The sequence below is a fragment of the Python bivittatus genome, unplaced genomic scaffold (assembly GCF_059951505.1).
Source record: "Python bivittatus isolate LINGU-HERP-01145 unplaced genomic scaffold, Pbiv_v1 ctg000400_np1212, whole genome shotgun sequence".
Lineage (NCBI taxonomy): Eukaryota > Metazoa > Chordata > Lepidosauria > Squamata > Pythonidae > Python > Python bivittatus.
In genome coordinates, this window is record NW_028277073.1 from 3,601,767 (window position 1) to 3,628,533 (window position 26,767).

The 26,767-nt window shown below is 40.9% G+C and overlaps 1 protein-coding gene across 4 annotated transcripts in view; it reads left to right on the top strand.

Annotated features, from left to right (window-relative positions):
• The window catches only part of MYPN (myopalladin), an 84,572-nt gene that overhangs the window by 21,948 nt on the left and 35,857 nt on the right, over positions 1-26,767 (top strand). For all 4 annotated transcript variants that reach the window (XM_025163350.2, XM_025163349.2, XM_007423143.3 and 1 more), the window contains exons 2-5: positions 9,296-10,168; positions 17,594-17,769; positions 21,362-21,413; positions 25,164-25,323. In XM_025163350.2, coding sequence (XP_025019118.2) covers positions 9,297-10,168; positions 17,594-17,769; positions 21,362-21,413; positions 25,164-25,323 — 1,260 coding nt within the window. In that variant the 5' untranslated portion in view covers position 9,296. The remainder of the gene's footprint in view (positions 1-9,295; positions 10,169-17,593; positions 17,770-21,361; positions 21,414-25,163; positions 25,324-26,767) is intronic.

Genomic DNA, 26,767 nt, shown 5'->3' on the forward strand with positions numbered 1-26,767 from the left:
GATTCCTCCACTCGTGTGTGTTATTGGCAGGTGTTCCTCAGCGTTTTGCATGAACAAGTTTTACAAAATTTGTGAGAGCCCAGTCCCCATGCTACTCACTGCCTACCAATACTTTGCTGGGCTACCAGCTATTATGGCTGGCCAAGAACTACAGAAAAAGAAAATAACAGCCCAAGCCAAAATTTATTCTGGGATATTAGCTTGTCTATCCTAGATTAAAATACTTCCAGTTAAAATTTAAATTGTAAATCTATCGTTGCAAATTTTGACAGATTCTCAGTGGGTAGAACTCAATTAAAAACATAAAAACTTTGTGGGATCACCCCAACAATTTGATTAGGTGATCCTTGTGGATTATGTAGTCCAAAATTCTCTTTCTATAGTGGCTTAATAGATACTTCTATGAAGCCCACAAGTGAGCATAAATAAAACAGCATTCTTCCTGCTGGTGATCCCAGACTCCTCCTTTTGATACTAGAAATAATGTATTGATTGATTGAATTAATGAATTAATGATTGATTGATTATGTGCCATCAAGTCATTTTCAACTCCTAGTGACATATTGATAGATTTTCTCCATGACAATCTCTCTGTGACAATCTCTCCTTGACCTCATCTTCCAGGTCTTCCAATGGTGCACTCATAGCTGCTGTAACTGAGTCCATCCACCTTGCTGCTGGTCTTCCTCTTCATCTCTTTCTTTCCACCTTTCTTAGCATTAGAGTCTTTTCCTGAGAGCTAGGTCTTTGCATAATAGTTGATGTAACTCAGAGGAAGCAGTTTCTATTCCTAAACCTGAAGAAAATCGTCAGGTTCCTGTGCTGTTACTGAATAAAGCATCACTGATTGTTGACACAACTAAACATACTATACTCTGGCTGAGCGTGTTGTACAGAACTAATCACTTAGGAACATTAATGTTATGGCTTGGGCCATGTGTTTTATACGTTTGATAAAATGGATAGGAAAACACGTCCGCCCATGTTGGAAAGAAAACACTCATCACTTCTTTCTGTGGGCAGTCTTTGAGGATAGGTGGTTTCCCTTGACAGAACTTTGGTGTGAGCCACACTCCGTTGACTCCCCCCCCCCCATATGTGACACCTTCCTGACTGGTGTGCCACTAGTGGAGGGGGAAAAAGAAAAAGACAGAAGATAAAAGAAAATTGCACCATGTTACCATTGTTCCTCTCACTTGGGCTAGAAAGGTAAACCAGCAGAACTCTTGTCAAATTCACCTGAAAAATGGGGGGGGGGGGTCATTCTTTCACTTTCCATCCCTGGGTTTGGAAAAAGAAGAAAACTTGATATTTCACTGTCATGAGGAAAATATACCTTTGGGTGAAAGAAGCAAGTTTTTGGGTGGAAGGAGCAAGTTTTTAAAGGCCTCAGATGAATGGGATTGCCTTAATAAAATTGAAACATAAAGGAATGTACAGCCCCCTTGAAGCTGGTACCTTTGAAGCTGGTGTGAAATAAGCTGATGGTAAACTCCTTATCACAAATCCCCATAGCAACTTAAGGGAGGATGCCTTCTTCCTGGCATTTGGCACCTTGAACCAATTAGTTTCCTCTTTTCTTCTTCCTAGTAGATAGCAGTTGTCCTTGTAGACAGCAGATAACAGAGGGGCAGAAAATAACTTGAGAAGTATTGCTCGTTTAGGTGGTATGCCTGTATTATCATATAAATATGTATGTGTATGCATTCTTTTCCCCTTCCCCTCCTTGTAGAACTGTATAAATATCAGGGCATCCATTTTGCATACAGGGGCGTTTCTCCCACTAACCTTTGGTGGAGTCCCCCTCCAGTGCATACTGTCTAATAAACCCTGCAGTGAAGCCTTGATTATTTTGCATTGTGTCCTGTGTTTTGATCCCACACTGTGAACTTGTAAAAAAAGTTCAGCAGTAAAACAAAATAAAACCCCAGAGCTTCACTGGATGAGATCCCTTCTAAAAGAAGCAGGAGTCTTGGTGGTCCAGGAACAAGGGATTGTGGAGGGCCATGAGTAGTGACCTGGAGGAGGGGAGAGGTGTTGCTGCCCCAATACACAGTGGGCAAATTGAGTGTCAAGTTTGAAGTACAGCAGGTGGACCAGACAGCATCACTTGTAATGACACAAGTCAGAAAACTCTACTTTTGATGTGTAGCAGGAAACACCAGGCAGAAGTTGGCTTCCTAGTGAGCTGGGGGTGAGTGAAGACCATCATGCATTCCTGCCCTTGAAAAATAGTTAGTGGTCTGTGCTAATACTGGGGCAATCTGGTCACACAGATCAGCTTGCACTCACAGGAGGTTGGTGGAAGATCTGAATCCTGTGGTCTTTTACTAATAATCTTCCTGTCTTTTGCCATTGTTTTTCTTAGGTTTGTCCATCAACAAACACCACCACACCACACACAGACACCGAACGATGGAACAGCTGCATCTCATATGTTAATAATCCTACTTTTGAGATGCTTTAAGAGACATCCATCTGGAAATAACTTAAGAATGTTCAAGAGAAAAGGTTTTAGGATACAATACATTGAACCCCAATATAGGTTGCACCCCCTGCTCGCCCACACCCCTCTTGCATCCACTGATGCTTCTCAGCAATTATTTGAAAAATCAGGAATCTTTTAGAAAAATGAGGTGAGACTCAAGGAGCTTTCAGAAGAAAAGAAGGAGACCAGGAATTTTCCTTCCATAAACTTATCATATGATTGATGCCCATTTATTATCTCCTCCAGAATTAATTTGTTCTCTTCAGCTGCTAAATGCAGACAGCTGAAGTTTATATTTTCCTTATTCTGAGTTGGGTTTGAGAAGTATCAGAGGTGCCAACACATAAAAAACATACATACCGTCATGGCTGCCATCTTGATTTTTTTTTTTTTTTTACCATACCTGCAGACACTCCTGAGAAGTGTACTTCCTCCTCGACATTTTTTTAAAAAGCATTTTGTATGATTTAGGCTGCAATCCTAAACACCTCTAGAAAGCCCTACTGAATTCAGTGGAATTTTATTTCTGAGTATATCTTCCTAGAATTGCACCATTTGTTACTCTGCACTGATTCTGATGTTTCAGAACAGCCCCCCACGCCCCACCCAAGAAGAGGGGAGGCCAGACACAGTACATTGTCTGACTGCTAGCCAATTATTCTTGGACTCAATACAGGACTAAAGTATTACTTTCAGCATCATTTGACAATAGCAAACAAACATTTGGTAAAATGTTATGACTCGGAATGGTCCCTATGAAAGTGTTAGATTCAGGGGTTAAACAAAATGCAGATTTTGCTTTTTGCACATACAAAACTAATATATAATTTTCTATAAATGGAGCAAATGTATCACATGAAACCACCCCAGTCTCTGGATCTGCTTCGGCAGTGAAAAGAATAGCTAATACATCGCCCTTTTTAGCCCCAGTTGGATCACTTGCCAATTAAGCCTCACTTCTTAAATGTGGGCATTGACTTTGGTTCAGACTGATGCTATGACCTGTGATCCCAGGCAGTCCTCACCATAGAACAACTCAACTGACTTATATCTGGCTCAGCTGCCAGCTCTGAGCTCCACAGAGCTTGGGGCTGGGAGGTTTCCCACTCATGGGAACCCTTCCCTCTCTATATCCCCTGGCTCCTTGGCTGTCCTGGTGCTAAGCCACCATGACAGCATAGTGTTCTCCCACCAGGCTTCCTAAATAGAGGAGAGGAGTGGCTTGGGCATATGAGTCCATGATGTCCTACTCTTCTATTTTCCATCATGAATGCAAATGCGGTAAGGAGAGGATGGAAGACTGTAGATAAAGGCCAATTGTTCTGCTGTCCCATTGGTCAGCCTGGAGGAAGGGCTGTTTCTACATCTACATCTACGGTTCTCAGCAGCTGGGGTAAAGTCAACTGAGGGCTGTTAAGAAACTTGTGAAAAAGTTTTGAATGATGGGCTGGTTGTATGGAAAAGCCCTGAGAAGCTTGGCAGAGTTGCAGTAGCCCTTAAAATTGAATGTCTTGAAAGTTTTTGTGATATTTACATTTATTTACCTAGTCGAGCTTTCATTTGATTAACCCAAATTTTGATGAGAGAGAGTGGTTGATTTTTGTTTATTAATCAATCAAAGCTAATTGTAATCACCAAATTTTACTCACTATGGGGCACATTTGTTTAATGTGAAGGACCATTTTGATTCTGGTGTGTTACTTAAATACAGATTAAAGTTATATCAAACAAGAATCATCACTTTGTAGATTCATTGATAATTCCTACAGCATTTCCAAAACGATATCACTGTATAGATTCTAGAATGTATAAATGTATTCACAGTTTCATCATTAGAATGGAAGATGGTTCATTAACTCATTTTTAAAAATTGGTTGACAATCCTAATACTAGTTGCCCTAGAGTAGTTTTTTGTTTGTTTGCTTTTTTAAAAGTGTTTGAATTAAATCAAAAAACACTGTAGAGCCAGTGTAGTGATTTCAGGGCGTTCTGCTACCTAGTCCCTCCAGAGCTGTTGAACCTACCTGGCTGAAGATGATGTGAATGGAATACAACTGCTCCAGAAGCTGACTTGAAGCATTGAACTAGAACTAGGAAGATTCAGATTCAAATGTCCATTCACAGATAAAATTCATTGGATGAGTTTGGGTCAATCACTTTGTAACCCAACCTCCCTCACAAGATTTTAAGAAGGATAAGGCTGGAGGAGAGTGCATCCTGGGGCTCTGTAGAGAAAAAGTGATGAGTTATGAGGTATAGAGGTATAAAAGTTTATTGTACAAGGTCTATTGGCCTTGAAAAAATATATAGATGAATAATATCACTAGTTGAGAAGAAAACCAGATTGATTTAGTTCATGTACCTACTTTTAAAATTTCAATATAAAACTAACATTCATTCAGGGGTGTTCATAGGGGAGTCATAAAAAGTCAAGATGGCATCTATAACAACATGATCGAAGCCCTGCCCCTGTAAAATGCCAGAGTCATTTTCTAACGAGATGGGTGGCAACAAATTTGATACATAAATCAATATAAATAATTTTTTTTTATTTTGTTGACCACTTCCTGTGGACAGCCCTGCATTCATTCTTAACTTTCACCACACTGTGTGTTTAAACACTGGCTAAAAGTTCATTTCCAATCTCAAGGTCTGGCGCAGCTAATCTTAATCAATAAATATGGTTCCTCCTGGAAATTCCAAATTGAGAAAAAAATATATAAACTGGGTTTTTCAAGGGAGACACTCATGCCTGTGGCACAAGATCAGGCACTGGTGGTGATTAAGCTAAGGATGATGATTACAAACAGAATATAATGAACTCTCACCTAGGCTTCAACCAGACCATAGCAATGCACACTTCAAAGCAGCATTGTATCTAGATCAACTTACAAACAATAAATGTTGGCGAGCATTCACATTATTTGGTAAAATTGTGTAAAATTCCATATGCAGAAAGGCTCTGCCCTTGTAAAGATGGTAACATTGAACAACGCACTCATATTCTGCAGCACTGTAACCTCTGTTGGCACATGCTGTTTGTAAAGAGTTACTAATGCCTCTTCTAACCCCACTTCCACTTTTATGGTCAGTTTTTCCCAGCAGATAAGGACCCCAACATGACTCTTGCCATTGCAAAGTTTGTTTTCGCAGCTTGTAAAACTTGAATATTGCTGATAGCAAAATAGCGCAAGCATGATTGTACATTTTTAATCTGGTATGCCTGATTTTATTTTGTACTGTATGTTCTGTTTTGTAGCTCTGTTTTGTAGGTTTTATTTAGTAAGCTTTATTTAGTCTGGGTGACTGATCTGTAATAAATGATTTGATGTGATGTGAACTTTCATCATTAAAATGGAAGAGATCTTTACCCCGCTTAGCTGAATCCTAACTTTTGTCATTTGCTTTTTAACAAATACCAGGTCAACTATGCTTGTTGTTGCTTATGAAAATTTCGCCCATAGCACTTGCGGCCTTTTTTCCCACATTCCTAGCTCAGCAGATGTGGCACCTGGCCAATGACCTGGACCAGGCTTGCAAGCTAAGCAGGGAGGGACTAGTAACAAATGAGACCACCAGGGAGTTCCAGGGCTGGGGTGTAGACTGAGAAATTGAAAAACATACTCCTGAAGAAGAGCCCATCACCACCTTGCATGATGATGATGACCACGCAGTCACTGCAAGCTTGACCTGAGGGAGTCTTCACCTCCTTGTATCTTATGTGTCCAAACTGTTTCTTGCTTTTATCAAAATAGCTTGCCTCATCACCTCAGGCCAAAGGTATCTAGTAAATAAGAGCAGGTTCTGATGTTTGTGTGCATGATTCTGCTTGAAGAAATGTCAGGATGCTTTAAGAAAACTTCCAAACATTGGCTGGAAATTGGCAGTAATACTTTATTGATGGTCTTTTAAAAAGCATCCAGGAGTATCTGTAGGGAAAGGGTCAAAAAAGTTAAGATGGTAGCCACAACTATGTGATCAAAGCCCTGTCCTTTTTTACATGTGTCTCCAGTTGTATGGGTATGACCACCATCTTGACCTTTTTTCATCCCCTTTCTGTAGATACCCTTGGAAGCATCATGGCCTCTAGTCTGCGTACTCGGCTCACTTTGACTTCTACTCACATATTTTGGCCATGCTTGAAGAACTTACATTAGTTTCACAAAGAATATGATAGCAAGAGTAACAAAATAAGCATTCTAATAATGCAGAAAATTAACAATTTGCTCTTGTCTCCAGCTGTGAACTTTGGCATAGATGTTTTTACGTGGACCAGATAAAAATACACACACTTGTTAACTGCCATCATGCTGAGCTATTTTATAGCTCTTCAGCACACACTTTTTTCTTAAGATATTTTCTTTTTCTGAGATGTATACTTAACATAATGATGAATCCTCTCATGTCATTCCAGTTCCATATCTAGGAGCCCAGTTGGCTGCTGTTCACTGACCCACCAGTTGGTTCTACAGTCATCCATACAGAAAAGCTGGTCAAAACTTCTCCTACAACACCCCACTTGTATAAACCAGCTGCTAGTTTGCCACATTTACCAACTTGGTCCTCTTTGGCATGCTCAAGGGTATTGTGCCTGAATTAATTGTATTAGTTTTATAAGGTTGCCTTGAATGTCATTCAGATGTTCTAAGAAAAAAACTACATGTGATATTGCAATTAGTGTCACTTCTCACCTAGCAGGGCTGGGTTTGGGATGGGGTGTTGCAAGCAAAAACATCAACTGAGGATCAGACCAACCACAAGGCTCATCAATGAGGGGAATCAAAAAAGGCTAATGCGGTGACCATAACTTCAGGACTGAAACCCTTCCTTTTTTCTACATGTATTGCAATGCACATTAAAAGGGGAGGGGTTTCTGCTGTAGTATCGTGGCCCCTATTTTGGCTTTTTTTCAGTTCCCCCCTTCCATGGATGGTGGACTGACCCTAGCTGTTTCTACCCCTGCTGTGGACAGTAGAACTTCTGAACTTCTTTTGCCTCAAAATCAATTAGACAATTTTTTCTAATGCACATATTAGCCCTAACTTTTTCTCAAGATTGCAGCAGGAAAAGAAGGTGATATGTTCCCTCTTCTTGCCAGTTCAGATCATATTCATACTCTTTAACGTTTTGAAGCCTGCGGGTTAAAAAGAAAACTCTAATCATGTCTGATTCTAGCTCTGTCCTAAACAGAGAAGCATCTTTTTGCCCATAATCAGTAACTAACTTAACTGACTTCTGTGACTAAGTTAAGCAGTGTCCTTAAATGTCAGGCTGAGTGTGGAGTCATCCACCGTTCACCCTAAGATTAGATATGGTGAAGAGGTCACCTGCAACAGCCACTGCTGATGAGTAGGAGTGAACGGAGCTGTGTGTGCTCTGTAGTCTCTCCAGGAGCCCTTAGCTAGTACAGGATTTTATCTCATCTCAGTTCTGGAAATAGGATTCACTGCTAAAATGTTGTGTCATTCCCTTAGAGAGCAAAATACCTTTAGCCAATCCTGCAGATATCTCACTAGACTATATTTATTCAAAATCAGGTTTTCTTAAGATTTTCTATATCAACTTCTATATCAAATATATAGAATTTTGAGATGAGTTGAAAACCAAAAATATATATTGGAAAGTGGACTACTCTTATAGAAATCGGTGGAAGAGAGGATAGGGAACAATTCCATTGAGAAAATTTCTTCAAACAAAGAACATTCTAATGTGCAGGGATTTCAGGCCTTCTTATACAAAGCAGGGGTGATCAACCAATCAGTTCCTGGGTAATTGTACCTAGCATTTCTCATCCCTGTCAAACTGTCATCAAGGTATGGTAAAATACTGAAATCCAGTTACATCTTTTTAATTATGCACATCTATTTATGTAAATGTGTTTGCATGACATATATGAATAATGCATTCAGGTATGAACACTTGCTGCTAAGAACGGCCATAGGGTTACTGGCAGAATCTTAATCTGGGAGGGCATAATAGTATCACTGTACATATGGTAAATCAAGCCCCAGCTCTCAGATTAAAAGAATCTCAGGTTGCAGGGCAAGTAAATGCCTCTTTCTGATGTACAGCAACTCCAAGCAGACAATACAGGACTAGATGGATGAAGAATGAAGCTGGATAAGGTAAATGTACATGGGACAAATTCTAATGTAGAACGGCTGAGGGTATCACTTTATGCAGCAAAATTTACTTTCAGCCACCAAATTCTTATAAAGAAGTTTGAGTACTTCTGAATAATAGAGATGCTGGCCATACTGGATCACAGTTAAATCTGGTGCAAGAGAAGAATTATATATCTGATCAGCAATCCCATTAGAACAGCTTTGCCCAGCCTGATATCTCCAGATTTGTTGAATATAACCTCCATCATTCTCAGGCTGGGGCTAGAGAGCCAGTTTCGCCTAGTGGTTAAGGCTCCAGGCTAGGAAGCAGAAGACTGTGAGTTCTAGTCCTCCCTTAGGCACGAAAGCCGGCTAGATGACTTTGGGCCAGTCCCTCTCTCTCAGCCCCCAATGTAAGGCTTGGGTGACAAGCCAGTCAGTCAATTCCTGTTGCAACCAACAGAACATTTGGTTGATCTGAAAAAAATGGACACTGCACATGCAGGAAAAATGCTAGGAAGAAAAGAAATTCTCAGGTGGGGGCTGATAAAAGTTATTCTTTGGGGAAGTCCACAGTACTCATCTGGAAAGTTCTAGGCTGGGGAAATCAACAGTAGAAACACCCCTATCCTTTCTTTAATTCAATACTAGAAAAGTGTGCATTTTATGAGGTTATGGTCCTATTTGTACTCTTTGTTAACAGCATGCAAGACAATACTTCTGAAACCTCAACTTCAATAACTCAACTTCTGAGAGAGAGCTATTTAGCTGAAAACAACCATCAAGGTAATAGTGAAAGAAGTAGATCAGACTCTTCTCTGCATTCTTTCCATTCTGGATGTACTTCCAGGGCTTCAGATGAGGTAACTGGCCAAGATGAACTTCCAGACCTTTCTGCCTTTTTGAGTCAAGAAGAGCTAGATGAAAGTGTGAACTTGGCCAGACAAGCTATCAATCAAGAGCCACTTGAGAACAAGCAAGAAGAACAAATCCATGTGTTTTTACCCTCTCAGTTGAAAAACTCTGAAAATACAGTTGCAAAGAGACAGCACTGTCAGTCTACAGCGTCACCGACTTCAGGCAACAGTCCAAAGAAGCAGCCATTTGGGTCAGAGGCAGAATCAAAGAAGGAGTTGCGCAACAAGGCTGCCGATTTCATTGAAGAGCTTTCCTCTCTTTTCAAAGCACACAATTCAAAAAGAATCAGGCCCAGGACATGCAAAAACTACAAGAGCAAACTTGAATCTAAACATAAGGCCAACCAAGACTTCAGTTCTGATTTCGCCAATTTATCTGAAAACAGGGAAAGGCCTTGTGTTCCAATATCTCAAGAGTTAGATAATACACAGCCTTCACTGGAAAACCCAGATTATCCTCAACAGGCAGATGTGGAAGCTGTCCATAAATTAGAAAATCCAGAATTAACCACAGAGTCATCAGCTGCACCTTTTTATTCTGAGGAGCCTATAGGTCAACCACCACATTTTACTCAAAAACTGAAAAGCAGGGAGGTCTCTGAAGGAACCAAAGTGCAGTTGGACTGCATTGTAGTAGGAATACCAACACCTGAAATCAGGTAAACATGTCCCTGTTTCATTTATGTACTTAAAATAAGTCTTCATAGAATGGGTTACTGTAGTAAAGTACCCTTAACATTTTGTCAGTTTCTCACTAGGACCCCACCGTTGCTCATAGACAATCCTGTTTCATACTTATTCCTCTTGGGGTTGTTAGAAAGGAAGAGGTTACTTATGAACTGTACCTCACTTAGTGCTGTCTCCAATTTTTGCAAGGCTTCAGGCAAAACGCTTTCCATGCACCTTTGTTTTTAAGGCAGTGGTGGGCAGTCCCCAACCTCACATGACTTGCATTTCCCCCAGCACTCTGAGATCATTCTGTGAAAGTTTGAAGACAAAATGGCTCTTTTTCAGCAGTGTGATGTTCTTCTTCAACAAAAACAGTGGAAAGGAGAATGGGGGGCAAACCTTAAGCCCTCCCCTGCTGAATCTGAAATTATACAGCAGAAATTCACACATTTTGCATGTAGCCCATTTTGAAATAATTTGGAGTGTTTACATTGGAAATGGAAGTAGTTGCCTTGCAGCAACCTCCCTCTCCCCATTCCCATTCTTAAAACCTTCTAGAAAAAGGGAAAATGGTTAAAAATGTTCTCCCACCCCTACAGGGGCATCCATAAGATGGTTTAGAGAAATCAAGATGTCCATTGTGACTACTGTACTTGATCAAAGGTCCACTCCCTTTGTTGGGCATTGCAGATGCAGTACATGTTAAAAGCGATGGGGCTTTAATTGTGGAGTTGTAGCTGTTTCCTGACTTTTTTTGATACACACACACCCCACAGATGCCCATGAAACCTCTGCCCCAAGTAGGTGCATATTGTCCATATCACTACTGGTGATTTGTTTGCTGTCATCTTTGGAGCCCAAACTGCAAAAGGTTAAGACCAGCTTAATGATGTATCTCAACCATAAATTGTTTTCTGTTTACAATTCTCCCTTTTTGCCATTGCTCCTTCCAGCCTTATCTTAAGAGGTAAAAGCCAGATTTATGCTTTTTAGTAAAGCACCTGGAATTCTGCAATCCTTGAAAAGAAATCCTCTGACCTAATTACACTGATTGTGATCAGTTACACTGGGATCATAATAAAGTTTCTCCATCTCAGTTGCATGAACTCTGAAGCGTTTTCACTAGATATTTCCAGTAGGGCTTCCACAAGTGCAGTATTACTATTCCATAACTGGCCCACGGATGGAGAATTAGCATGTATAGCATGTAACCTAGTAAGACCAGTAGCTCACACATTTCCTCCATTAGTTGTAAGTGAGCCAGATTGTACTTGTCACCTCTATTACACATAGCTCCATTTTTTCCAAGCTACTTAATTCACCTTTGCTAATTAATTTATTGTAGCTTTGCAACTGCAATTATCCTGTGCCAAGATAATTCAAGGTCTTCTAAACAGCAGCTAAGTCATGTATTTTCTACAGTGGTCCTTTCTGATATATTCAGTAACTGTGAGATGGACAATGAAATCTTGCTTTGTCAGAATTTGAATTTTCACAAATTAAATTGTCAAAAAAAACCCTCAATTACACCATAACCCCACAAAGGTCATGGTTCTCCTTCTGCATACCCTACAATATATACCTAGTTGCTAACATTTAATAGAGAAAGATATACCCTGTTGATTATGTCTATTTTCCTCCCTGCAAATTTAGTAAAAATTTAATCCCCTTTTGATGCCTCATCCAACAAGTTGATGGAGTAACATTCAAGGCAAAATTGGCTGTGGGGTTCGACATCAGAGGTATTCATTGGAGAAAAACAATGTGTGGTAGAAATGCTGTTTCAGAGATGGACAATACGGATCTTCATTAAATCAAATGACTTAAAAAAAAAACTATGCTTCTTTTCTGTGGTAAAGATTGCATTCTAGCAATGTGCAATATAACTATTAAGAAACCAAAATAAGAAATGATTTCTAGCTAAATTTTAGATATTATATACTTCAAATATTAGCACTCTTAATCATTCCATTGTCTTATTGATCTGGCATGCTGGGGAAGGTGTATAATCAAAGGTGGGGAGAGGGTGAAATATATGCTTCGTATATATAACGTCCCAGATACAAGACTTCTGATATCATACTTGAGAACAACTTCGTGACATGTTGGACAGCTACTGTGGTCTTTCCCAACATGGCACGTTCCAGGTGTTTTGATCCAATGGCAGTGCTGGTTGAGAATTCTGGTAAAATTAGCATTGCCTCTAGAAGATACCAGTTGTGGACAACTGCTCTAATGAAGTATGTGGACCAAAGTTTTGACTATGCATAAAGCAGATTCATCCATTGATGGTACCTGTTATCAGCAGGGTTGCTCGATGCCACAGGCATTTTTTTTTTCTTTTAACCACAACATTACCCCAGGTACCTAATCACATTGACTTAATTAATTTCCCAGTCTGGCACTGCTGCATCAAAAGACAAGACAAAAGACTGTTAGAAATGTTAGCTGTATTAACTCAAGGGAGGATCCACAGATTAATGCAGCCTGTCAAAGTGGCGCATTACCCTCTCTGATTCATTACTTATATGACTATTGGGATTTTCTTTCGAAGGAGAAATGTTTGTGTGTGCATCAATAACAGCACTCTGATCGTAGCAAATTTCCCACTTCTTGTGAAAGGCGCAAATTAAGAATGAGCAAAAACCCTGCCCACGGTTCCTCATCCCAATCTTCTTTTGCTAAAGCAGGAATATGGGGCAGAGATCCAGGTCCCTCTCACCAAGAAACTCCCCAAATGAAAGTGCAGAAAAGGAATTAACAAAGGAGTTAATAAAACTTTTTACAGAAATTAGAGGTGCAGTAGAGATCCTAAGGGAGTTTGTGGAAATGAAGACTGAGGGTGAGATAGGAGTTTTACACTAGGGTAGAGGGACATCTGGGGAGATCAGAAAAGTCAGAACAGCTGCTGTGATTGTATCATCTAAACTCTATCACTTTTTATATGTGTTACAATGGCAGGGCTTTGATCCTGTGGTTGGTTGGTTGGTCTGAATTTGTAAGCCGCCCAACTCGAATGGACTTGGGACCCCATGTAGGTTTTTTGACTCCCCCTGCAGAGATACTTCTATCTCTTCTGTACTTGTTTTTAAAGCACAATTCTGTTGTTGCTAGCTAGTGAAAGAGAAAGAAAGGAGGAGGGAGAGATGAGAAAGTAGAAAGGCAACAAGACCATCTCCATTAATTTATTTAAGCAAACAATGTCCCGTCCCCAGATTAGTATGCCAAAGGAAGGAAGGAAGGAAGGAAGGAAGGAAGGAAGGAAGGAAGGAAGGAAGGAAGGAAGGAAGGAAGGAAGGAAGGAAGGAAGGAGGGAGGGAGGGAGGGAGGGAGGGAGGGAGGGAAGGAAGGAAGGAAGGAAGGAAGGAAGGAAGGAAGGAAGGAAGGAAGGAAGGAGGGAAGGAGGGAAGGAGGGAAGGAAGGAAGGAAGGAAGGAAGGAAGGAAGGAAGGAAGGAAGGAGGGAAGGAGGGAAGGAAGGAAGGAGGGAAGGAGGGAAGGAGGGAAGGAAGGAAGGAGGGAAGGAGGGAAGGAAGGAAGGAGGGAAGGAGGGAAGGAAGGAAGGAAGGAAGGAAGGAAGGAAGGAAGGAAGGGAGGAAGGAAGGAGGGAGGGAGGGAGGGAGGGAGGAAGGGAGGGAAGGAGGACAAGGAAGGAAGGAAGGAGGGAAGGAGGGAAGGAAGGAAGGAAGGAAGGAGGGAAGGAAGGAGGGAAGGAGGGAAGGAAGGAGGGAAGGAGGGAAGGAAGGAGGGAAGGAAGGAAGGAGGGAAGGAGGGAAGGAAGGAAGGAGGGAAGGAGGGAAGGAGGGAGGGAGGGAGGGAAGGAAGGAAGGAAGGAAGGAAGGAAGGAGGGAAGGAAGGTAGGAAGGAAGGAAGGAAGGAAGGAAGGAAGGAGGGAGGGAGGGAGGGAAGGAAGGAAGGAAGGAAGGAAGGAAGGAAGGAAGGAAGGAAGGAAGGAGGGAAGGAGGGAAGGAGGGAAGGAGGGAAGGAGGGAAGGAGGGAGGGAAGGAAGGAAGGAGGGAGGGAGGGAGGGAAGGAAGGAAGGAAGGAAGGAAGGAAGGAAGGAAGGAAGGAAGGAAGGAGGGAAGGAGGGAAGGAAGGAGGGAAGGAGGGAAGGAAGGAAGGAGGGAAGGAGGGAAGGAGGGAAGGAGGGAAGGAGGGAAGGAGGGAAGGAAGGAGGGAAGGAGGGAAGGAAGGAAGGAAGGAGGGAAGGAAGGAAGGAAGGAAGGAAGGAGGGAGGGAGGGAAGGAAGGAAGGAAGGAAGGAAGGAAGGAAGGAAGGAAGGAAGGAAGGAAGGAAGGAAGGAAGGAAGGAAGGAAGGAAGGAGCAACTCATTTCTTTTGTTCCTCAGCCTACTATTATAGGAAACAGGAAAAAATGGCCTAAGATGAAGGTGGGACGGATTAAAAGAGCATACTACTTCCAACACAAGTTGCCACAAGTGTATTTTTAAATATTTTCAGTAGTTGGATAAACAGATTTTGTTGTGCAGGGATATAGACTGAAATCTACTCCACTAGAGAGGTCTATAGTCAATGGGTTTATTCTTAAATTTGCATATGGCTGTCCTACAACATTTATGTATTATGGAGGAGGGATGAAAAAGCAAATTGCTACTGTCTTTAACTTATTAAATTTGTTTTATCCAAAATTTTCTTAGACAATATCTATGCTGAACGGAGGAGATAAAGAGGGAAAGTGATTTATCTTTAAACATCAGGCACTATGTGGGTCTTTATTTTATCACAGTTACATATTTGAAAACTCCTGTATGTTGTGCATTCCTGAATAGACACCTGGGATTTCCCTGAATGACAGTGTATGCAAATGAATGCATTCTTTTTTCCCTGTTTCATTATCCATATGAGCGACGTGAAAAGTTGAAGATGAGGGAACCCTGTCGATTTCCCCTTAATTTTACTTGGAGCCAATGGCATTCTCTGGTTCACTTACGATAGAAATTGATGCACATCCCAGAGCACAAAAGAATATAGAAATTGCCTTACCTGTTCAGATGTTCCTCTTGTATAGTATCTTGGTGCCAGAGGTGATTAGCCAGGTACTTCCAACATGCCCACAGGCAGTGCAGGGAGGGAAAACTACCTTAATTAAATCTCTTTTCAGCAATTTGTATTTTCTCCCATACGGCTTCTGAATACAAAAATTCCACTGAAGTTGAATAAGTACTGATAAATTATCTGCCACTGTTTTAGCCTAAATCCTCTTTTAGGGGAATGGCCACTACCATCCTGTGAAAATCCAATAATGTAATGCAGTGTTTCTCAACTTGTTTTTTGTTTTATCAGATCCTACTATTATGAAAGGAGGGGGTCTCTTTCTGCTCACTTTTCCTATATTATTTATAGGTAACCCTTTGATCAACTTCTAGGGCCTGGTTCAGTGTTTAGGAAAGAGTGAAGGAACCCAGAGCCTGATTTTTTTCTGGCTGCATTTCCTACAACTCCTCCTGATTGGCCAAGCTGGCTGGAGGCAATAGGGGCTGTAGTTAAAAACATGTAGATGACATCATAATGTTTACATATGGTCCAAGAGTTCTTATCTTCTCTGAGATTACATTCTGGTTTGGACCCTCCTTAGGAAAAAAATGAATTTCTAATTTATTCAGATCAACAAACAATAGTATATCAACAAGATATGAGCAACATAGGCAAAACTATAAAAAAAATATCCCTAAGACCAAAACACCCCCTCTTCTTGTAAAGCTTAGGTAAACCTCCAGATGTCAGGGGGAGGGGTTGAAGTCAGTATTTTTAACCCAGTTCTGTTAAGGATGTCATCAATGGCTACGTTCATTCATTGTGTTAAGTCATAATTTGTTTTAGCAATGGTGGAACAAACCTGTTGGTGTAGTTCATAAAAACATTAAGCTAAAAACCATGGTTAACATGCCATAAAGGTGAGACTCACAGATCACAATAATCCAAAAATATGTCTTTGTATGTGTTCACATGTGAGAGTGAAAGGATAGACAAGTGACTAACTACTCCACCACAATGACTGTCAACAAGCCTTTCCTGACCCATCACCTCGTATGATCATTTCGATTTAGTAGATACTAGATTCAAATATTTCCATTTCCACCCTAAAGAATCTCATGTAAAGGGGATATGGGTATCTATCTGAATCCTTGGAAAACTACAGCCAGTGATGGAACAGGTAGATTACTGATTTGATCAGTTTCCTAAACATGCAAATAAATCTCAGTATAAGACAGTTGGCAAAAATGCTTGCAAGTTATATCATCTGTTTTAAACATTTAACGGTTGTTTTAGCTTGAACTAAGTGGACAGTTAATCGACAAATGCACAATTAAACTCAAAAATTTAATAATTCTAGTGCCATCTGGATATGCAGCAAAATATAGGAATCAGAATCAATGTCAGATTGGGAAAAACTGGTTTTTCCCCAGTTTTCAAATTACAGTGTGGAGTAATTCATAGATAGAACAGGGTTAAAAAAATTATATGGATGAATCCTCCACCCAGATTTCATACAGAAGGTATCTCGTCAGTCAGATTTTCACCATTGTTTGTATAAGCAGAGAAATTCAATGAACAGTGCTGAAATACATATATTCTAGATATATCCTTCAGTGTTCATATATATTATTCAAGCATGTGAAACACAGTTGATTTACTTTCTCTGATGCATATTTACATGTAGACAATATTAATGAACACATACAAAATACCATTAGAGCTATTTTGGGCTATTCTATGTCCATATATTTATATATGATCATAGAATATGTGTGTGCATGCGTGTGTGTGTGTGTATTTTATGACCATATATATCCATATTCTGTGTGTATATATGGCCCATGTATATGTATCTTTGTTTAAGGACAAAATTTGAATCCACCTTACTTGGATGGCAACATACATGGTTCCCAATCCATTTACCCATACAGGAACTCTTACTGAGAAATAGTAATGGATCTATGATTATTCAATGAATTTCATGCTGTTTTGCATATTTAAACTTGAATTTGTAGTTCAATACCAACAAGCTAACTACTATGTGACCCTGGTTCCATCTCCCATTGTTCAACAAGATCCAAATACTTTGTACAGAATGCAGCTCTGTTTTTAACTACAGCTAAATACAACGGGTTATTCATCCTTTTGTTTTAGTTTCATTTAGGGAGAATGTCTGCTTACAGCAGTGTTTTCCAAACTTGGCCACTTTAAGATGAGTGGACTTCAACTCCCAGAATTCTGGGATGGGGAATACTGCCAGAATGCTGGCTGGGGAATTCTGGGGGTGGAAGTCCACTCATCTTAAAGTGGCCAAGTTTGGACAACACTGGCTTACAGTGATTAGAGATTTGTTGCTATTGTTGCAATATGTCTTCCCATTCATCTGTCAAGTGCTGACAAATGATTGCCTTGTTTTTCAGGTGGTATTGTGAAGGGAAAGAACTTGAAAATTCACCATATATTCACATCATCCAGTCAGGACAGCTGCATTCACTAATTATTGTTGAAGCTTTTGAAGAAGACACTGGACGTTACTCGTGCTTTGCGTCTAACATCTATGGGACAGACTCAACTTCTGCAGAGATTTATGTAGAAGGTAATAGTAGAAGCCACTTTGGAATAAAAGCTGCTTGAAATTTAACTATAGAAAGCAGAATATAGAATTTGTATTATAAAAATCCCCTCTCACCTCTATGGATGGTCTGTGTCTTCCTCAATTTCAGGTCCTCTACCAGAGGCCTGGGAGTTTGAGGGTTCTGCGCAGTATCTTAGCTGTTCCTAGCACTGTACTCTTCTGGACAGAGAGCTCTGATGTTGTTCCTGGGATCCGTTGGAGCCACTCTCCCAGCTTGGGAGTCACAGCCCCAAGTGCTACTACCACCACTGGCCTTTACTTTCCACATCCTCTCTATTTCCTCCTTCAGGCCCTGGTACTTCTCCATCTTCTCATACTCCTTCTTCCTGATGTTGCTGTCACTTGGCACTGCTACATCTATCACCACCACTCTCTTCTGGTACTTGTGTACTACCACAATGTCTAGTTGATTGGCCAGTACCTGCCTGTCCATCTGGATCTGGAAGTCCCACAGGATCTTAGCCCTGTATTCTCCATGACCTTTGGTGAAATCTCCCATCCAGCCCAGTGTATGGGCTAGACTTGGAAGAGTCTAGCCCGTACACTGTGCAGATGTTCTTGTACACAATGCCAGCTACTTGGTTGTGCTGTTCAGCATATGCTGTTTGTGCCTGCATCTTACACTCTGCCACTATGTGTTGGACTGTCTCTGAGGCCTCTCTGCACAGCCTGCACCTTGAGTCCTATCTAGTGAGGTAGACCCCTGCTTCTATCAATCTGGTGCTTAGTGCCTGTTCTTGTGCTGCTATGATCAGTGCCTCAGTGCTGTCTTTTATTCTAGCCCTTTCCAGCCAGTGATACGTTTTCTACCTCAGTGGTCAGCCACCTCAGCTATCTGTTGATGGTACATCCCATGCATGGTCTTGTCTTGCCATAGCACTTCCTCTGTTTGAACTTCCTCCCATGTCTGCTGCTGCCTCAGGCATTCTCTCAGCAGCTCATCTTTGGGTGCCATCTTACTGATGTATTCCTGGATGCTCTGGGTTTCATCCAGACAGTGGCTTTGACTCTCACCAGACCCCACTTGCCCTTTTTCTGGCTGGTGTACTGTCTCTCGGTGTTGGACTTAGGGGGGAAACCTCCATACATTGTGAGGAGCTTCTGGATCTTCACATTGGCAGCCTCCATGTCCTCCTTTGGCCAGCTCACTATGCCAGCAGGGTATCTGATGACTGGCAGGGCATACGTGTTGATAGCATGGATCTTGTTCTTCCCAATGAGCTGGCTCTTCAGGATCTGTCTTATCCTTTGGTGGTACCTGGATGTTGCTGTCTTCCTTGCCTCCTCATCGTGGTTCCCATGTGACTGTGGGATACCAAGGTACTTGTTGCTGGTCTGTATGTTTGCTATGTGGCCTGCTGGTAGTTCCACCCCATCAGTCTTAACTACCTTCCCACTCTTTACTACCATCCAGATTTCCTTAATCTTAAAGGAAAATGCTAGTCTGACTATAAAACAAGGATGGATTATTGCTCCCCTGCTTTTTCATTTCTATATGCAAGCTGCATTGATTGCCAGTTTGCTTCCAGGTCCAATTCAAAGTGCTGGTTTTGATCTTTAAAGCCCTTCATGGCATGGGGCCAGGTTATCTGAGGGACTGCCTCTCCCTGATTATATCTGCCCATTCCATCAGGTCTGGCAGAGATGGCATGCTGCGAGTCCCGTCTGTCAGAGAATCACATTTGGCGGGTCCCAGGAGGCAGGCCTTCTCTGCCATGGTGCCCGCCTTCTGGAATCTTCTCCCCCTAGAAGTGAGGTTAGCTCCATCCCTCTCAACATTCCATAAGCCTCTCAAGATCTGCCTATGCCTTCAGGCCTGGGGGTCCCAGGGGACCAGGCAGATTTTGAGGTGGCTCCCTTACTGTGGTTCACACCATCCTCTCTTGTTCTGTGTGCTTTTTATAGTTTTCATAGTTTTAATAATGACTGTTTTGCATGTATTTATTGGTTTTCTTTTAAATTGAGTGTTGTACACCACCCAGAGTCACTTTTTTGTGAGATGGGCAGCTATACAAATATGATAGATAGACAGACAGACAGACAGACAGACAGACAGACAGACAGACAGACAGATAGATAGATAGATAGATGAGAGAGAGAGAGAGAGAGAGAGAGAGAGAGAGAGAGAGAGAGAGAGAGAGAGAGAGAGAACATTAATTCTACTGTTATTTGATTCTGACCAAATTGAGATGTCTTCCCCCTGCCCCTCCAATTGCCAATGGCTATATCTCAGTATGCAAATGAAGCAGCAAATGTATCACAGCCACCAACAGAGCTGAAGCAGGTCCTTCAGCCCTTAAGATCTTTCTGTAAGGGACTGTAATAAGACTAATATTGTGAACTTTGCAAAAAGAAAAAGGAAAGAAAACCAGAATTCAGACTTGGCTTATTAATGGGCAGAATGTGGAGCAGGCAACATGTTTCAGTATCTGGTGATTTTTATATGTGTGTGTGTGTGTATACACACACACACATACAAACACACACACACAGAGTATATATGTGTGCATACACATATGTACACACACACATACGCATACACATATACACACGCGCATACTTTCAACAGGCTTTGCAGATTTCTTTGCAGTGTTTCAGGCAGGATTTGAAAGAAGCTAATACTAGCTGCCATCACTTCTGTAATAACCCACTAGACTACAATGTCTTTATGGCATCATGCTTTTCATCCATGCCTGAAACAAATGATAGATAGATATAGATACAGATACAGATACAGATACAGATACAGATACAGATACAGATACAGATACAGATACAGATACAGATACAGATACAGATACAGATACAGATATAGATATAGATAGATACATATGCATTTATCTATATAAGATTAATAGGGAAAAAAAAGCATTTACCTAATGAATCATGGAAAGACCTCCAGTTTTGAGGATATTGCCTGATCTTTTTTAAACTCTTTTTAACAACAACCTACAAGTATTTTATCTGATCCCAAACAAGTTTTAAAATATTTTTCTTAGGAGCCTGAACATCAGGAGGTCCATGGAAAAAGTGATGTCATGTACATTATGATGTAGTCATACCAATTATATAATTCATGTGAGTTGTGAGAGAACTCATGCATTTGTGTGATGACAACGTGATGGACATGATGTCATGGGGCTTGTACCTAACAACTATGCTGAGGAGTGAAGTTCTCTATTACAGCATAACTGATGGTTGATTTTAATCCAACCAATGCTCACTGCTAGATTTTTCCAACTGTGACTGGAAAAGTAGTTAAATATGTTTTTCACTGGAAAGTGTAAAAAGAAGTCCTATCTCAAAAAGGCACTGGAGTGTTGAGTGGTCATCCTTCATGTCCAAAAATACTACACTGCATGGCTCTTGCATTAGCAATTATGTCCCTACAAGAAATGTGTCTCCTTTGGAAAAGATATTAGGATCCAGTCCCACAAATCAAATTAGTTGCACAAAGCAATTATGATACATAGAAAACATCAGTGAGGCAGTCTAAGTTGCACTCAAATAAATAAACTGGTGCCACATGGAAGTAATCTTTGCTTTCCCACAGGAGCCTCGTCTTCGGAATCTGAAAGTGACAACAGCAAAGAAGAAATGGATCAGTAAGTGTTGTGTGAATTGGGGCACTTGTGGACATTTATATTCTAACTTCATTTCTTTTAAAAAGGATTGTAGAGTGATAGGGAACTGAATTAAAAGAGTGGAAGTAACTTCTCACCCTCCTCATTTTCCCAGTCTATATCATCCATTCCAAAATGCTAGTTATATGTATCTGTATGTGTTATCAATGGGCCAAAAAGCAACTGGTAGATCAATTTTATTTGGAAAACGATGCAGCAGGTCCTTTGAAGATCTCTGTGGGACTTCATAGAAACATCTATGTGGATTTTGCTGAAACAATCCCAAAGGGGTTAGCCATTGTCTTCTTCTGAGATGTCTTTTCAACTTTTCTACCTAACCAGAAGTCCTGGAATTCACTGCTTAGCTTCCAAATCCAGACAAGGTTGGTTAGATGCCATCACCTGTGAGACTACAAAACCAAAGCCTGTATAGTAATAATTCCCACTCCACTCCCCTCCTCCCCCCTTTGGAAACTGACTTGCAAATCTAAGGATACAGGGAGCATACAAGTTTAATAGATGATGATGATGATGATGATGATGATGATGATGACGACGACAAGTAATAGAGAATTATTTATACCAACTGCAAACTATAATTTCACATAGTTCAGTGGGTGCGATGACACGTAGATTGGTATTCAATTGATATTGTCTTCTATGGACTATAAATACGCCTTCTCCAAATATAATAGCTTGAAAGTACAGGGAATCATTACATTATTACTTTCATAGCATTTGAAAGAGTCCTCTTCACTCCAGCAAACCCATATCATACAAGAGGCCTGGCCAAGTAGAAATGTCTTTCCCAAACTTCACTGAAATCAATAGAAGGTGACAGAAGCCGCCGAAACTGAGATCTCTGTTTTCCACTAAAGCAAATGTTAACAGACTACCTAGATCTTCTCAAAAGACAGGATTAGAAAGGGTTAGATCTCAATTAACTACAGTTTCCCTTTCTTGTTGCTAAAGATCCAGCTGTCACCACATAAACCTCAATATTCTTTATATAAAGAAAATGAGTATTATGTTTGCCAAAAATGTGACAAGTCTTCCTCTGGCAAATGAGAAAATCTGATCTCTGCAGCTGTCTATTCAGTCACTGCTATGTGATATTTCCCCATTCCTGTTCCCAGACAGTAAGAATGACTTAGCCGGTGAAGGTTCATTCTCATCCCGGTCCCCAAATATAAGTGGGAAAAAAGTGGGGAACGAGCTCCCTCTTTTAATGAGTCTCTTTTTAATTCTCAGTGCCTGAATATAGCCATCTCTGTACTCACATGTATTCTGATTGCTGCAAATAACCACTCGTACAGATTAACAATTGTGGAAAATATGGAGGAATTTCATTGGTTTGTGGGCCACTGTGATGCCTAGCAGTTGAAGAAATCTGCTGGTAGTTTCTGAGCATTTGAACCAGTGCTCAAAACAACTGGTCTCTCTAATGAGATCCAGTCATATTTGTGACCAAACAGCCACAGAAACAGGATGACCTTAAAGCAGAAGGGGGAAAAAAGCCTTAAAACAGTACAGAAGGACCAAAACTTCATCATCTTTTCAGCAAAGGCAGAAAGATAGTCAACATGGATAGAGCACAATATATTCAGAAAGTTCAACAACTGTTGAACAAAAAAGAAGCATATACCCTAAACTGCAGAAAATGGACAAGCAAATCGATAAAACCCTCCATGATCTAACAAGAGATGAGCAATGGCATATGTAGTAGCCCCTTCAAAGCACCTTCAGTAAACCCAAAGATCCAACAGCTAAAGAAGACAGAACAGGAATTATTTATAACATGGAATAAAAGGACAGTGAAAGCCACTGGGTAGGACAAGCAGCCCGAAGAGTAGCAGAATGCAGGCCTGAACACCAGTTGGCAGACAGGAGGCATGATGAAAATTCTTTCTTTCACAACGCAGAGAGCACTGCGAAACAGCAACCATTTTAGATCAAGACAAATCCAAGAATGCAAGAGAATTCCTAAAACCCTGGCATTTGGAAACATCAGCCATTAAATAGACATATAGATAGAAACTACTCAAAAAGCAAGCAGATGCCCAAGAGAGAAGCAAACAGTCCAGGACACAGCATCGCAGGCATAGCAATCAACAGGTAGATAAGGGAGAACCAGCCCAATAGGCAGAAACAAACTAAGATGAAACAACCCAGCCAACCAAGCTGGGTAAGCCAGTTAGAAACAGGCATACAAACTACAGCAGCCCTGATCAAACAGGTAAGGCAAGCCGCCACACGCAAAAGCCAGCAAACCCCCCTCCCTTCTGCCAAAGCATTGACAGTGCTAGCTAGTGTTATAGTGAAACATTTTCAAGAAGGTGTTTAGAACATTTAAGAACATTTAAGCTCAGCAAACACCGTGATCCCATCATACAGATGAATTTACTTACAAATACACCGGTTAAACGTGTGTAGAGGAAAATAGCTTAAGCACTCGTGCAAAGTTGAAAATTGCCCAGCTTCAGATTCCCGGACCCCAAGCAGCTCATTTTCACTGCCTCTTTTGCAAACCATGTTTCGTTCTGGCTGAGTGTACCAGATGACCCTTTCATTTTGTAAACAACGTATCTGTTTTGTAGATGTACAAAAATGAAAGGGTTATAAATGGAAGCCTGTTTTTCAAAATAATGCTCAGCAAGAAAAGTAGTTTGGAACGGCTGCATGGTCCTCTAGGAGATGTCTGTTTAGAAGCCCCAAACATGTTTCTTATGAGTTGAAACACAGTGAATTATTTTTCACCCTTTCCCTCACTGGGGGATGTCTTCCCCGTTTAGAATATTCCAAAGTGATCTTGAGGATGAAGCTGCCCAGAGGAACCATCTTGATAGAGTTGCCTTCCATAAGGAAACCTCACTGATCATTGAGGAACTTAATCAATACGCTTATCCAAGCTCTACAGTGATCTAGCGTTTGTTTTGGGGGGAAATAGTTAAGTTCTTTTGGAAGAAAGAAGATACATTTGTGCTGAAGTATGCATTATCTTTCAAACAAGGCATCTCCAATGGTTAACGGAATTTGTTCTTTATTATATTGTGGGGTTTGTTTGTTTGATTTCCCTTTTTATTATATTGTTGTAAATCTTAATAGATTGTATTGTTTCAATACAACGATGTTTATACAATGTTAATTAAAAGTTATTGACATTCTGTTGTTTAGGTTCGTACAGTGAGGGGACTGCCTGGAAATCCCAGGGCTGAAAGGCTAGAGGGAGAAGTTTATTTGTTTGTTTATTTATTAAATTTATATGCTGCCCATCTCCCTCAGAGGGTGAAGTTGAAAAGAAAAAAAAATCCCGGGAAAAGGCAAGAGCAAACCACTGCCGTTATGCTGCTGAGAAGAAGGCCTGGATGCCATCACTGGAGTTGAGTCCAATTCAAGGGCACCCTTACTTTGACCTCCCTCAGGGGCAGATGGCGTATCCCATCTTTCACTTCTCAGCTAGAGGAAGTACTTGTTCACCATTCCTGTTCGCTCCACAGAGCAAGGAATGAAGCCACAGAGCACTCTTAGGATCCTTGGTGAGGACAAAAGGGAGGGGGGCATTTGGGGCAAAGGTGCTTCGAGAAGGCTTTAAAGCCAGTTGCATGACAGAGTTCCCAATCCATCAAGGTAGTTTTTAATTCACTCAAAATCAATGGTTAAAGGTAGGTTCAGCCTTCACAAACTCATATTGTTTTCTTTTTTGTCAATTGGCTTTTTCCAACTTTTTCCCAGGTACCAAAACCAGATTAAGACCTCATCAAATGCACCTCCTCCTGCTCCTGCTCCTGCTCCTGCTCCTGCTCCTGCTCTTGCTAATTCTTCAACAGCCCGTCAAGAAACCATTAAACCACAACCTGTGATGAAACATCCTGTCTCAGTTCCTGTGTATCATGTAAGAAAGATAAATATGATGCTTCCCTGAAGGGGACAAAAAACACTCCTAGCTTTGTGTAGCTGTGATGTTGTCATCCAATCTGCCCCAAGGTGATGTCTTCGAAATGACATCCAGTCATTTAGGACTGGACTGCAAGACTCAGAATTCCAAGCCAGCAGATCCAATTGATGTTTTTGACTGAGAATTCTGGGAGTGGCATCACTTGCATCTGGAGAGTATCCCACTGAGGAACCCAGTGGTAGGCTAACATACGTAGAAGAGACCATGTTACAGAAGCTGCTCTATAGAACGCATAATTTGCATTTTATCTTAATCTTTGGTTTTCAGTTGAAGCATTAACACAATTTTGTTTTCATTGTGGTATGGAACAGGGGAAAACATAAATCAAAATAAGGTATCCAGACAGAGTAAATCATTGGGGTGGGGGGGTGGGGGGAATAAGAATATAATTTATTATAAAATTGAAAAGAAAACTGTTATTAGCAATGCAATTCTACTTACCTTTATTCAGAAGGGTTAGAGATGCAACTTCAGACCCTTTGCATTTTTATCACACTAAAGACTAGGAACCCACATCTGAGGTAGCTTTCTGTTGCCCTTAACTGTTCCAGCTATGAAGTCGCATTCTCTCTCTTCTTCCAACTCAGGGTTTGCCACATAGTCCAGCACATTTCACTGACATCCTTCTGGGAGCTTTTAACGATCAAGATTTTCCAGAGGATCTTTGTGGAATGATGATGTATTTTTTTTTAATCCAAAGCTACTATAAGTACTGTTGTTATTTTGTGTCTTAATGTTTTTTTTTATTATTCTGTGGATGTTCTTACTTATTTTAGTATACTGTAAATAACCTGAGTCATAAACATTCAGCAGCATGCAAGTTTGATAAATAAATAAAATACAGGTAGACCTCGCTTAGCAACCATTTCAGGTAGCGACCATTCGAAGTTATGATGGTAAAGAAAAAGTAACTTTGTGACCAAGGCCCGTATTTACGACCTTCGCAGCATCTCTCTTTCAGCCATGTGTTTGCCATTACCTGGTGCCTGACCTGGTTTTTTTCTCCCCACCCCCCTTGCAGAGTGGAGAGATTGCCTAAACAAGCTAACTCTTTCTGAGTTGCTTTTCTCTGGGCAGCACATCCCTAAAAAGTGCTAATGGCAAGCTGACAAGCTCAGCTCTGCGACCTTAATTAGCTGGCTCACAGAGGCTGCCTGCAAGTGACAAGACTTTACTCACTTTCACACCTTCGGCTTTTGTTTGCCTTCTGAGCAAGCGTAGTAGGCAAGCAGCAGGCACTAGCACATTCCTTTCAATGCGTATTCCTCACTGTGTGCCTGCTTACTCTCTTGTAATCCCTTCCTCTCCAATGAATGAACATTAATTCTCTTCTTGCTAATTATCCCAGCGCCAGGGTGAGCACTCCAAAGCAGGGGGGGCA